Source organism: Cuculus canorus, chromosome 21, assembly GCF_017976375.1.
Source record: "Cuculus canorus isolate bCucCan1 chromosome 21, bCucCan1.pri, whole genome shotgun sequence".
Classification (NCBI taxonomy): domain Eukaryota; kingdom Metazoa; phylum Chordata; class Aves; order Cuculiformes; family Cuculidae; genus Cuculus; species Cuculus canorus.
The window spans coordinates 3,408,809-3,421,014 of record NC_071421.1 but is presented as its reverse complement, the minus strand read 5'-3'; the positions used below and the strand labels follow the sequence as shown (position 1 = coordinate 3,421,014).

The 12,206-nt window shown below is 55.5% G+C and overlaps 1 protein-coding gene across 1 annotated transcript; it reads left to right on the top strand.

The window, feature by feature from the left end:
- Positions 1–930: 930 nt before the first annotated feature.
- Positions 931–7,539, top strand: LRRC47 (leucine rich repeat containing 47). The gene is made up of 7 exons (XM_009561580.2): positions 931–1,589; positions 2,646–3,083; positions 3,976–4,092; positions 4,177–4,292; positions 5,278–5,380; positions 5,793–5,882; positions 6,184–7,539. The coding sequence occupies exons 1-7, from the start codon at positions 954–956 to the stop codon at positions 6,421–6,423; spliced, it is 1,740 nt and encodes a 579-aa protein (XP_009559875.2). The 5' UTR covers positions 931–953; the 3' UTR covers positions 6,424–7,539.
- Positions 7,540–12,206: the final 4,667 nt, after the last annotated feature.

Here is a 12,206-nt window from a genome sequence, read left to right as displayed (position 1 = left end):
GGCAGTTATTCTTGGGTAGAGATGGTCCCTGGGAGGAGAGCAGTGATTCCCGGGGAAGGCAGCGGTTCCGGAGGAGGCCGTTATTCCTAGGAGATGGAAAGCAATGATTCCTGGGAAGAGAGAGATCCCAGAGAAGCAGTGATTCCCGAGAGGAAGAGGCGGTGGTTCTGGAGGAGACAGAGCGCGGGGCAAGCAGCGATTCCCGGGGCAAGCGGTTCATGGGAAGGCAGGGATGCAGGGGTAGAGACGGTTTCCGGGGAAAGCAGTGCTTCCCAGGAGGAGACGGTTGACGGAGTGGAGGAGATTCCCGGGGAGAGACGGTGGTTCCCCGGAGGAAACGGTTCGCGGGTGGTGGTGATTCCCGGGGAGGCAGCTGTTCCCACGGAGGTAGTTATTCCCGGGAGGAAGGGGCTGTGATTCCCGGGGAAAGTAGTGATTCCCGGGAGAAGACGGTTCCGTGGAGGGAGAAGCGGTGACTCCCGGGGAAAGCAGCTATTCCGGGAGGAAGAGGCGGTGATTTCCTGGGAGGCAGCGGTTCCCAGGGAGGCTGTGATTCCCGGGGAAAGCAGTGATTCCTGGGGAAAGCAGTGATTTCCAGGACGGGACGGTTCCCGGGAGAGAGAGGCGGTGACTCCCGTGGAAAAGGGCGATTCCCGGGAGGAGACGGTTCCCAGGGAGGCAGTGACTCCCGGGGAAAGCAGTGATTCCCGGGAGGCAGTGATTTCCAGGACGGGATGGTTCCCGGGAGGGAGAGACGGTGATTCCCGTGGAAAGGGGCGATTCCCGGGAGGAGACGGTTCCCAGGGAGGCAGCGATTCCCGGGGAAAGCAGTGATTTCCAGGACGAGACGGTTCCCGGGAGGGAGAGGCGGTGACTCCCCTGGAAAGGGGCTATTCCCGGCAGGAAGAGGCGGCGCTCCTAAGCCGGAAGAGGCGGTAGCGGCCGGGAGGGCGATGGAGGCGGTGTGGCCGGAGCTGCCGGAGTGGCGGTCCCGGCGGGAGCTGCGCGTTGCGGGCGCGGCGGTGTCGGCGCGGGTGTCGGCGGGCGGGGGGCGGCTGCCGGCGGCGCTGCGGGCGCTGGGCCCGGGGCTGCGGGCGCTGGAGCTGAGCGGCTGCGCGGCGCTGCGGGAGCTCGGCCCGGGGCTGGCGGAGGCGCTGCCCGCCCTGCACACGCTGGTGCTGCGGGACAACGCGCTGGGCCCCGCGGGGCTGGGCGAGGGGCTGGGCGGAACCATGCCCGCCTTGCGCGTCCTCGACCTCTCCGGTAACGGGCTGGAGGTGCTGCCGGCCGCGCTGGGCGGGGACGGGCCCGAGCCGGGCCCCGGGGCCGACCCCGAGCTGCCGCAGCTGCAGAGCCTCAACCTGAGCGCCAACCGGCTGCGGGAGCTGGGCCCGGGGCTGAGCCGCGCCGCCCCGCGCCTGCAGGCGCTGCTGCTGGCGGGGAACCGGCTGCGGGAGCTGCCCGGCCGCCTGCTGCCCCCGGGGCCCGCCGCCCAGCCGCTCTTCCCGCTGCTCAGCCGCCTCGAGGCCCCCGACAACGAGCTGCGGGTCCTGGGGGGGGCCGGCATCGCCGCGCTGCCCGCGCTCAAGGTGCGCCCCAACAGGCCCCGAACAGGCCCTGACCGCTTCCAACCACCATCCCAGCTCCATCCCCGGCCAGCTCCAACCCTCACCATCTCCAGCCATCCCTGACCCCATCCTCAACCCTATCCCGTCTCCATCCCTGTCTCTGTCCCTGACATTTCCAACCATCTCATCTCCAGCCCCATCCCGTCTCCATCCCTCACCATTTCCAACCATCTCCGTCCCTGACCATCTCCAGCCATCCCTGACCCCCATCCCATGTCCATCCCTGTCTCTGTCCCTGTCTCTGTCCCTGACCATTTCCAACCATCCCATCTCCATCCCCAACTGTCTCCAACCATTCCCATCTCCATCCCCAGCCCTGTCCCATCTCCATCCCTCACGTTTTCTAACCATCTCCATCCCTGACCATTTCCAACCATCCCTGACCCCATCCCCAACCCTATCCCAACTCCGTCCCTGTTTCCAACCATCTCCATCTCCAACCATTTCCAACCGTCCCTCACCCCATCCCGTTTCCATCCTTGACCATCTCCGACTATCCCCATCTCTGTCCTTGACCCCATCCCGTCTCCATCCCCAACCCCATTCCTGACCACCCCAACCATCTTCAACCTCATCCCTGACCACCTCAGCTATCCCTGCCCCCATCCTTGATTGTCCCCAACCATCCATGATCCCCCTTGAGCATCCCTGATCCCACCCCTGACGCTTCTTGACCAGCCCCAAGCATCCTGTCTCCATCCGTGATCCTCCACAACACCTCCTGACCCACTCAACCAGTGCTGAACACCCCCCAGAACACCCCTGACTATCTTTGACCATCTCTGGACCTCACCCACAACCATCCCTGACTGCTTCTGACCATCCCTCACCCCTCCCGACCATCCCTGAGCATCCTGACCACCCCTCAGCCACCCACAACCACCTCCGACCATCCTTGAGCATCCCTGACATGCCCCCGCAACCACTCCTGACCACGCCCTGACCATCCCATCTCCACCCTCCGACCACCACTGATCATTCTGACTATGCTGACCATCTGATTTCCATCTCTCCCAGAGCCTGGATGTGGCCAACAACCAGCTGCAGGAGCTGCCTGCTGAGCTGGCTGACTGCCCACGGCTGAAGGAAGCCAACTTCAGGGGCAACCAGCTGAAGGACAAGCGACTGGAGAAGATGGTCAATGGCTGCCAGACCAAGTCCATCCTGGAGTACCTGCGGGCCGGCGGCCGTGGCAAGGGGAAGGCTGAGAACAGCAGAGAGGAGGCCAGGAAGAAAAAGAGGGAGAAGCAGCAGAAGAAGGATGGTGGGGATGGTGAGCAGGATGAGGTGGAGGAGGCGAGCAAGCTGCTGGTGAAGGTTCTGCATGTCTCTACGCCTTTGGTGGTCAAAGTGAGCGCGGGTGTCAAAGACGTCCGACCCTTCATCGTGTGCTGTGTGCTGAAGGGAGTGAACTTGAAGCCAGGAAACGCTCTGAAGAAGTTCCTGTCCGTGCAGGTAACTAAGGGGAACATTGCTTGTGATGGGCTGTTCCAGGCTCCTTCCAGCAGAGAAGTTTCTGAATCTTAGATATGATATTAGGAAAAACGTCTTTACTGATAGAGTGGTGAAACTCTGGCAGAGGCTGCCCAGGGCAGTGGGGGAGTCCTCATTGCTGGAGAGGTTCAAAAAGTGTGCGGCTTTGGCACTTCGGGACGTGGTTTAGCAGGCGTGATGGAGTTGGGCTGATGGTTGGTCTGGATGAGCTTAAAGGTCTTTTCCAAACTTAATGATTCCACGATTCCACAAAACTTAGGGTACCCGGTTTGTGGTGGGGGTACAGCGGGAGGGCAGTGCCGTCTGGTCCGTCCGTGATGAGCAGAACTAGTTTTCCGAAAGAACCCAAGAGAAGCTGAGCTGTTACCAAGAGAGGGCGACCAACGCACGGGCATGGCCTCTCTAACGTTAGCGCTGTGGAACCCGTGGAATGTAGCAGTGAACCGGTGTCCACATCAGACGTACTCTTATTTGGCTCCCAGGTTCCCCAGTCAGTGCTGAAGCTGTCGGGCACTTCTCGCCTCCCGACCTCACGTGCTGGTCCTTGTCCGTGGGATGGCCGGCGCTCGCTGCTTTCAGATTCCAAGACTTTGTGACTTGTTGTGATTTGTGACTCTGTTCTGATTTAAACCTGTTTATGCCCCAGCTGAGAACACGGCATGTGCTGTGCTTTACGATCGGGTTGTAGTTCAGATAAAACTATTGTACGGGTGATGAGCAGAGCTCCGTTGAACGTGGAAGGGTCACTCAACGGGCTGATAATGCTACAGACGTTAAATAGCTGAGAATGCTGAAACCTTGGAGGAATAAATGATATTTTTGTTAAATTTTCATGGTGTTCTTTCTGTTTTAGACTAAACTGCATGAAGACATTTGTGAAAAGCGAACGGCAGCCACGATCGCCACCCATGACCTGTGGCTGATCAAAGGTCCTCTGATCTATGACGTTCAGCCTCCCGAGGAGCTGAAGGTAGGGCTGGTGGCATTTTGATTACAGGAGAGTTTTAGTGACCCCAGTCTTAAGTGCAAACACTTGTTTTCCTGTTTGGTGTAGATAACACCTCTGGGTCGAAAGGAGATCAAGGCCAAGGATCTTCTCCGGCAGCTGCAGTTGGAAGCTGAGGAGCAGAGGAAACAGAAGAAGCGGCAGAATATTTCTGGATTGCACAAGTGAGTACTCTGAGCTTTTCTGGTTTCCTTTGTGTGAATTTTGATCACGCGCACAGAAACACAGTGTGGAGGAAAATGTGCTCAATTGTATTAAGGAGAGTGTTCTGGAATGGTGATGAGGATAATGAACCTAGCAGGAGCTTTTAGGGATTGAGGTGGGGAGGCCCTGGCCCAGGTTGCCCAGAGCAGTGGTGGCTGCTCCATCCCTGGAGGGGTTCCAGGCCAGGTTGGATGGGGCTTGGAGCCCCTGATCCAGTGGGAGGTGTCCCTGCCCATGGCAGGGGTGGAACTGGATGGGCTTTAAGGTCCCTTCCAACCCAAACCATTCTGTAATTCCGTGAATTTATACCCAAAGAGTGATGTGGAGTGAAGCGAGGATGGCGAGTGCCTGCCATTATTTCTAGCTGCATCAAGAGTAAATTCTTGTCATGTGGTTAGTTCTTAGAGGGGACGAAGATACTTAAAATAGCAAATAGAGGGGAAATGAGGAGGAATGAAGTGGATGTCATCCACAGGCAATAAACTAAGCAAATGGCAGGTGCGGTAAATCTGTGTGTAGGAAGAGAGGAGCTATCAGGCAGAGCGTGGCCCTGCACTGCTGGATTTGCTGCTCCTGCATAGCTTGGGGAGAATTCCCAAGCGCGTGATGGGAGAACTCTATCGCCAGAGTGAGTGAGAGGGACAATGAAGTGAGCTGGCTGGAAGAGTCGGAGTAGACTCCATTGCTTCTCGTTGAGCACAGGGATCTCTGTGGGTGCTAGGAGTGTGGCTGGCTGGCAGCGTGGCTGTTAACCCGAGTTCCATGCTGGTCCAAGCCCGTCGCTTTGTGCCCCTGGCTTTCCTCAGCCATGCCACCATGATGCCATTTTAGTGACTTCTGGTTTTGCTCCAGGGTCATGAGAAACACACTGATTTCACCTTCATCACTCTCTGCCGCCAGTGTGTTTCAGCTCCTCACCGTTTGTTTCCCTGTTCCCCTTGGCAGGTATCTCCAGTTACTGGATGGCAAAGATCACTACCCGTGTCTTGTGGATGCTGAAGGCGTTGTGATTTCTTTCCCACCGATAACCAACAGTGAGAAAACAAAGGTGCTGTCTGCTCATGGAAATTAATTGGAATTAAACCGTGTTTCTTTCTTACAAGGGACGTAACTCCAGGTTCAGAGATGCTCACAGCTGCATGAAATTTGTGATTGCGTTCCAAATACAAACATTCAAAGCCTGAGTGTTCTCTGCTAGGCTGTCAGGTTGAGGTGGATCTTAGAGTTACATTTGTACCTTTATAGATCTGTAGAGCTCTGGCCGGCTGCTCCAAAGGCACGGGTCTGCCTCTCAGAGATGGCTTTGTTGGAGGGCGAGAGCAGGGTTTTTAACTCCTAAAGAGTGGGAGTGCTTTGCCTCTGGCTGGATGGAATGAGTGCCTGTTGTTCAGTGTGTGGTGAAGCCTTGCCAAGTGACTGGGTGAGTTTGCGCCCATTCCTTACCTGTGAAATCCTTACAGATTAGAAAAGAGACGCGGGATCTGTTTCTGGAAGTGACAAGCGACACCAGTTTGCAGATATGCAAAGATGTCATGGACACACTGATCCTGGTAAGGAGTTGAGTGAAATGACCATTCCTATTCTGGGTGTGCTTCTCAGTGGTACGTTTAATCACTCATATGTATAGGGAAGAATACAGAGGTTAATTCTTAATTTAGTAGTGTTATTGTTCCCCCTCTATCACTTAGTTTTCCATCCTTGCTACGTCACAAAAGGGTTTTGTGTTTTTCTGTCCTGACTGGCAGAGCTCGGAGCTCACCGGGGTAAATAACATCACGTTACCACAATGGGAAATTTATGGTTTGACTTTCAACCGAATGAATCTTGTTTTCTCTGTTTTGCTCTTAACAGAAAATTGCAGAACTGAACAGATCTACCTTGGAGAACAAGGAAGACTCGGGCTCAGATAGTGAACCTGATGCTCTCCGTGGACCGATGAATTCGAACTCCAGCCAAAACACACAGCCCACGAGTCTCCCGTTAGTGGTGGAGCAGGTTCGAGTGGTGGACACTGATGGGAACCTGAAAGTACTTTATCCTTCCAAAACTGACCTGGCCACCGTTTCCTCTCTGCTGACTGTAATACGTTAGCAGCTCTCCGAGCTAAGAACATGATTCCACTCCCTTTTTCGTTCTTGCTGTTTCATATTCAACAACGCAGCGTGTACGCGGTGAACTGTTTTGGGTTTTAAAGAACAGATGCAGTGCATCATGCCTGGGTGTGTAGAACTAACATTCCACCAATCTACAGCAAGGAATATTGCATTCTTTCAGCCTTCATAGGAAGTCACCAGTGTTCTGACCAGGTAATGGCATCTCGAGATGCAAACTGAGAGGCAGAGAACGTATCGGAAGTCGGGATGCGTTAACTGATAGAGAAAATCATTACAACATGTTGTTATTGATAAAATGAGGACGGGGGTATTTTTCTGCACAATCGCTGTTTCTTCCTGGTGTTTTTCAGCTGGATTGTTATTTTGGCAGCTAAACTGAGACACCCAGTCGTGACAGTGTCGAAACCAAGTCCCATGCTCTGTGCCATTAGTGAGGGCAGCACGCAAAACCGCTTCGCTAACGCCTCATTCTGCACAATTGTGAGAATTTAATTGCTGTCAGAACTCGAGGAATCAGTTTTAAAGTGATGGTTTCTGTGTTCAGACATTAACGCAGCTTCCATTTTTAAGTGAAGTCAGTTGAATTGACTGTAGGGGTTTCTGTGTCCCGGGACATTTTAGAGCCATCATCCGTTCTTGTAGCACTCCCAGTTTCAGTGACCTTGTTGTGCACCTGTGGAGTCATTGTTGGATTTATTCTTGGAGTTCAGTTCTGTTCGGAGGGCGATGCCTTAGATTGACACTGCTGAAGGTCCCATCTCCGCAGAGCACGAGCACTCTTGGGCTTTCCATCACACCCCAACATGAAGAGTGCTGGGAACACCTTCCGAAACGCGGACAGCTGTGTGGTCCCCACTTTTGCAGTCTGTGGGTGTCTTTTCTACCTAGGCTGCTCCCTGTGTGGGTGCAAACCTCCCCATAAGATGGGGTGATCAACAAATTGACTTCTTCCCTTTAAAAAAGATACGCAGCTCTAACTAAACTTCCAGATGTGCTGTCAAACACGGTCATGTGTTGGGACTTACCTGTTGTATGGAAAAATAAAGCAGTTTTTGGGGTCATCTATGACAGTGGCTTGTTTTGGTGAGTTTTTCGGTCGTGGAACTGCATAAACTTGCCAAAGCAGCTATCGTGCGCTGTAAAAAGGGTGATGTAATTCTTCCTCGCTGCTTGTGGGCAAGTGATTCTTAGAGCTCCCAGCTTTCACGTGCAGTCAGGTGTTTCTGCAGACCGACGATTTACAGTGAGTTGTGCTCTGAGTCAGCTGGAACAACTGAATGAGACACTCCTGTAGGACTTGAGTTGAGTAAACCGCCTTTAATTTGTTAGAAAGTCACCAGCTCAAAACCAAGAAACGGGAGCCCGAGGTCAGCATTGTGTTCTGGTTTGGCTTTAGGGCTTTTCATTTACTGAAAGGCGCCGCCTGGCAGGACTCTTTTTCTTTCCCTTGGCACTGATGGGCGATGCAGACCTCTCGATGGCGTAGGGCGATGGGACCCTGATGCCTTTCTGTTTCAGCATGTGAAGGAACTCCATCCGTTCGGTAATTATTTTCTGCAAATGAGGGTAGCGTAAAAGGATGGGAAAGCGTTAGGTGGAGGGCAGTACCACAGGGTGCTCTCTCATCCTATCGGTCCCTTGCCCACTGCAGGGAACAGATTTTGGAAGAGGCCACCTACCTGTAGTGCCTCCAGCACCTCTTCATCCGTGACCTCTGCCTGGGGGGGCTTGCTGCCTGCCGTACGGAATGTGTCCTGGATTATTTTGTTTCGATATCTTTCAAACTTTAGATAAAAAGAGGGAAAAAAAGAGGTGTGCTTACTCCAGCATTTGTATGGATTTAGAGGCTACCCTGTCAGACTTGGACAAAGTAGTAGCGAATGGTGAAACGGAAAGTCTGGTTTGTGTGCAATTACAGGCAGTGTGATTTAGCTCCACTGCGAGTGCTGCGATAATGATGTGTTTCTGGGTGGGCTGAGTCCCTCACCCGGGTGTCGGGCTCTGCATTTGCTGGGGCAGCCTCAAGTTGGGTCGCAGAGGTGTAAAAGTGGCTTTAAGGTGATATCTGCTACCTTTTGTCAGGAAGGATATTGGAAATCTCGTGGTGTCACTGTTCTGAACTCAAGATTCTCGAGGGCTTCTGGTGTTTAAGATCTCTTTACTTTCTAAGTGACAGAACTGCATGCTAAAAAGCTGGGAAGCGTAGGGATGGAGTTTCCTGCTCTCTCCAGCCCCTTCCCATGTGCTTCTGCCTCAAGACATTCAAGATTCAAGACGTCCAAGAGCTTTCAGATCCTCTGCTTGATGGGGTTGAAGAGGGAGGTGGAGTGGTGGGGGCTGCACTTACCTTGCTGGTGATGCTCTCTAGTGCCACGGTGGTTTGCAGCATCCTGTGCTGCAGCGCCTCGGCTTGGCTCTGCAGCACCTCTTGGTCTCGCCGCTGCATGCGGATTTGGTGCTGGCTGCTCAGGACCTCTGCCTGGAGGCGTCTGACCGTCCCCTGCAACTCGCTGATCAGCTCGTTACGCTCGACCAGTTTGGATTCGAGCTCTGTGACAACCTGAAGAGGTAATAAATCAAGGCATTAGAGGGAGGAAGAGAGCGAGCAGGCTTGGCCGCATCTTCCTGGTGTCTGCCTCAATTGTCTTTTGTATTTCCTGGGATGCGATTACAGACGAGCAACCTTGCCAGCACTGGGAACTGTTATTGCATCCAAAACCGCTGGACTGGGAAGGATTTTTAACGTGACAAAGTTCCCCGAGCCTAAACAAAGCAGGACTAAGTTAACACAAGGGTTTTGTGTAGCGGCTTTGCACTGCATTTACCTGGCGAAGGCTGCGGTTCTCCTTCTCCATCGCCACCATCATTTCTGTCTGTTCCTGTTCTTCTCTCAGACTGCAAAACTTTTAAGGGGAGATATTTTACACCTCAGCGGTGCCGTTCACTCCGTAAACCCTAGTTCCCCGTATCCGGTACTCCCGCCGACGGTTGTTGTGCTCTGAGGGCGGTACCTTGGCAAACAGGGCTTGGAGCTCATTTTCTCGCTCTCTGAGCTTCCTTTGGAGCATTTCCTTCTCAGATTTGCATCTCCGCTGCTGGGATTCCTGGATCTCCAATTGTCTTTGCAAGGAGGAGATGGTGCCTGTAGGGTTGGAGCATTACTGTAAGCAAACCAAATCGCTGCCAGAAGCTTCATGGAATCTCTTTCAGGTAAGCGTGCGCAGTGTTGCTGTCGGAACCGGCTGAGCATGGACCGTGGGTGATGCTGCAGTGACACGGGTTAAAGGATTGTGGGGATCTTATCAGTGCTGATCCACATCCAGAGGATGGGGACAGGAGGAGGTGCCAGGCTCTGCTCAGTGGTTCCACCTGAACATGGGGAAAAACTTCCCTGTGTAGGTGACAGAGCTCTGGAACCGTCTGTCCAGGGAGATGTGGAGTCTCCTTCTCTGGAGAAACTCAAACCCAGCCGGACACGGTCCTGGGTCACACGGTCCTGGAGGTGACCCTGCTGTAGCAGGGGTTGGATGGGATGAGCTCCAGAGAGCCCGGCCAACCCCACCGTTCTGGGGTTCTGTAGGCAGTCGAAAGCAGAAGGCTTTGCACTGATAAGCACGTAACCTGGATTTTTTTCCAGGGTAGAAGGAGCAGAATCACAGGAGGAGGAACCTAGGATAACAATAGGTTTCCCAGGCACCTTCCCCGGGTTACCTGTGGCCATGTTGTAGTCATCCCTTGCTTTCTGCAGCTCCTCACGGAGCTCTTGGTTGTCTTTCTGGATCTCGATGACCTTGGCTGCTTGTCCTGGCTCCCACAAAACCTCAGCAGTGTCTGTGTCCCTCACGGGGTCATCAGCGGCCGCTTCATCCAAGCTCACCCCTTCCATCCCCCCGCTGTGGAGAGGGACAAGGGTTCCTCTGTGGAGGGAGGTGGGCTCAGGTTTGGGGCTGATAGCAGAGACCAGAGGTGGTGGTGTCCTTCCTTCTGGGCAGGTAAACCACCACCATGGCCTCCTGGAAGAGGGTGGGGGCTGAGACGAGCAAGGAGACAGGGATAGACAAAGGGATGGGGGTGGACACAGGGATGGATGAGTGGACAGGGCTGGGCAAGGGACCAGGGATGGATATGGGGATGGATGAGGGGATGGGGCTGGGTGAGGAACCGGGGATGGATATGGGGATGGATGAGGGGATGGGGCTGGGTGAGGAACTGGGGATGGATATGGGAATGGATGAGGGGATGGGGCTGGGTGAGGAACTGGGAATGGATATGGGGATGGATGAGGGGTCAGGGCTGGGTGAGGAACCGGGGATGGATATGGGGATGGATGAGGGGACGGGGCTGGGTGAGGAACTGGGGATGGATGAGGGGAGACGGGCGAGGGATGGATGAAGAGATGGGAATGGAGACAGGGACCGGCGAGGGGCTGGAGATGGACATAGCGATGGACGAGGGACTGGAAAATGGTGTGGGGACAGACGAGGGACTGTGGATGGCCATGGGGATGGATGAGGAGAGAGGGGTGGGCGAGACACTGGGGATGGATGAAGAAGTGGGGGTGGATGAGTGGGTGGATGAGGGACTGGGGATGAATGAAGGGACAGGAGTGGAGGCAGGGATGGGTAAGGGGCTGGGGGTGAACGAGGTGATGGACAGAGGGGACAGGGCTGGGTGAGGAACCGGGGATGGATGGAAGGTCGGGGGTGGATGAGATGCCAGGGCTGGAGGTACAGGTACCGGTACTGGCTCGCTGAGCTCCCCGCGTCCCCAGCGTTGCTCCTGGTTGCTGGGCAGCAGCACAGGGGCAGTGATCACAGCAACAGCACCCGGGGACGGGTTTGGGGGGGTGTGAAAGGGAGGGGGTGAAGGCCAGAGGTGGGTGCTGGGGAGAATGGGGCACAGGGGATGAAGGAGGGGAGCTGGGGAGCAGGGTGGCGTAGGGCGAAAGGGAGGGGCTGAAGGCAGGGAGTGGGGTGCAGGGGGTGAAGGAGGGGAGCTGGGGTGCTGTGGGGAGTGGGTACTGGGAGGGATGGAGGGGGTGTGGGATGCTGCAGGGAATGGGGTGCAGGGGATGGAAAAGGGGAGCTGGGTGCTGCAGGGAATGGGGTGAAGGCAGGGAATGGGTGCTGAGTGATGGGGGGACAGAGTGGGGTACCGTGGGGTGTGTGTTCTGGGGTGCTGTGGGGAGTGGCTACTGGGGGAAATGGGGTGTGGGATGCTGCAGGGAATGGGTGCTGAGGGGAATGGGGTACAGGGGATGGAAAAGGGGAGGTGGGTGCTGCAGGGAAGGAGGTGAAGGCAGGGAATGGGTGATGGGGAGTGGTGTACTGTGGGGTGTGTGTGCTCTGGGGTGAGCAGGGTGCTGTGGGGAGTGGGGTGCAGTGGGGTGTGGGTACTGGGGGGATGGGGGACAGTGGGGTGCTGTGTGGAATGAGTGCTGGGGGGGATGGGGGACAGTGGGGTGCTGCATGGGATGGGTGCTGGGGGGGAGATGGGGGACAGTGGGGTGCTGTGTGGGGGGATGGGTGCTGGGGGGGAGATGGGGGCAGTGGGGTGCTGTGGGGGATGGGGGGCAGTGGGGTGCTGCATGGGATGGGTGCTGGGGGATGGGGGACAGTGGGGTGCTGCATGGGATGGGTGCTGGGGGGGAGATGCAGGACAGAGGGGTGCTGCGTGGGGCATGGTGGACAGTGGGGTGCTGTGTGGGATGGGTGCTGGGGGAGATGGGACAGTGGGGTGCTGTGTGGGATGGGTGCTGGG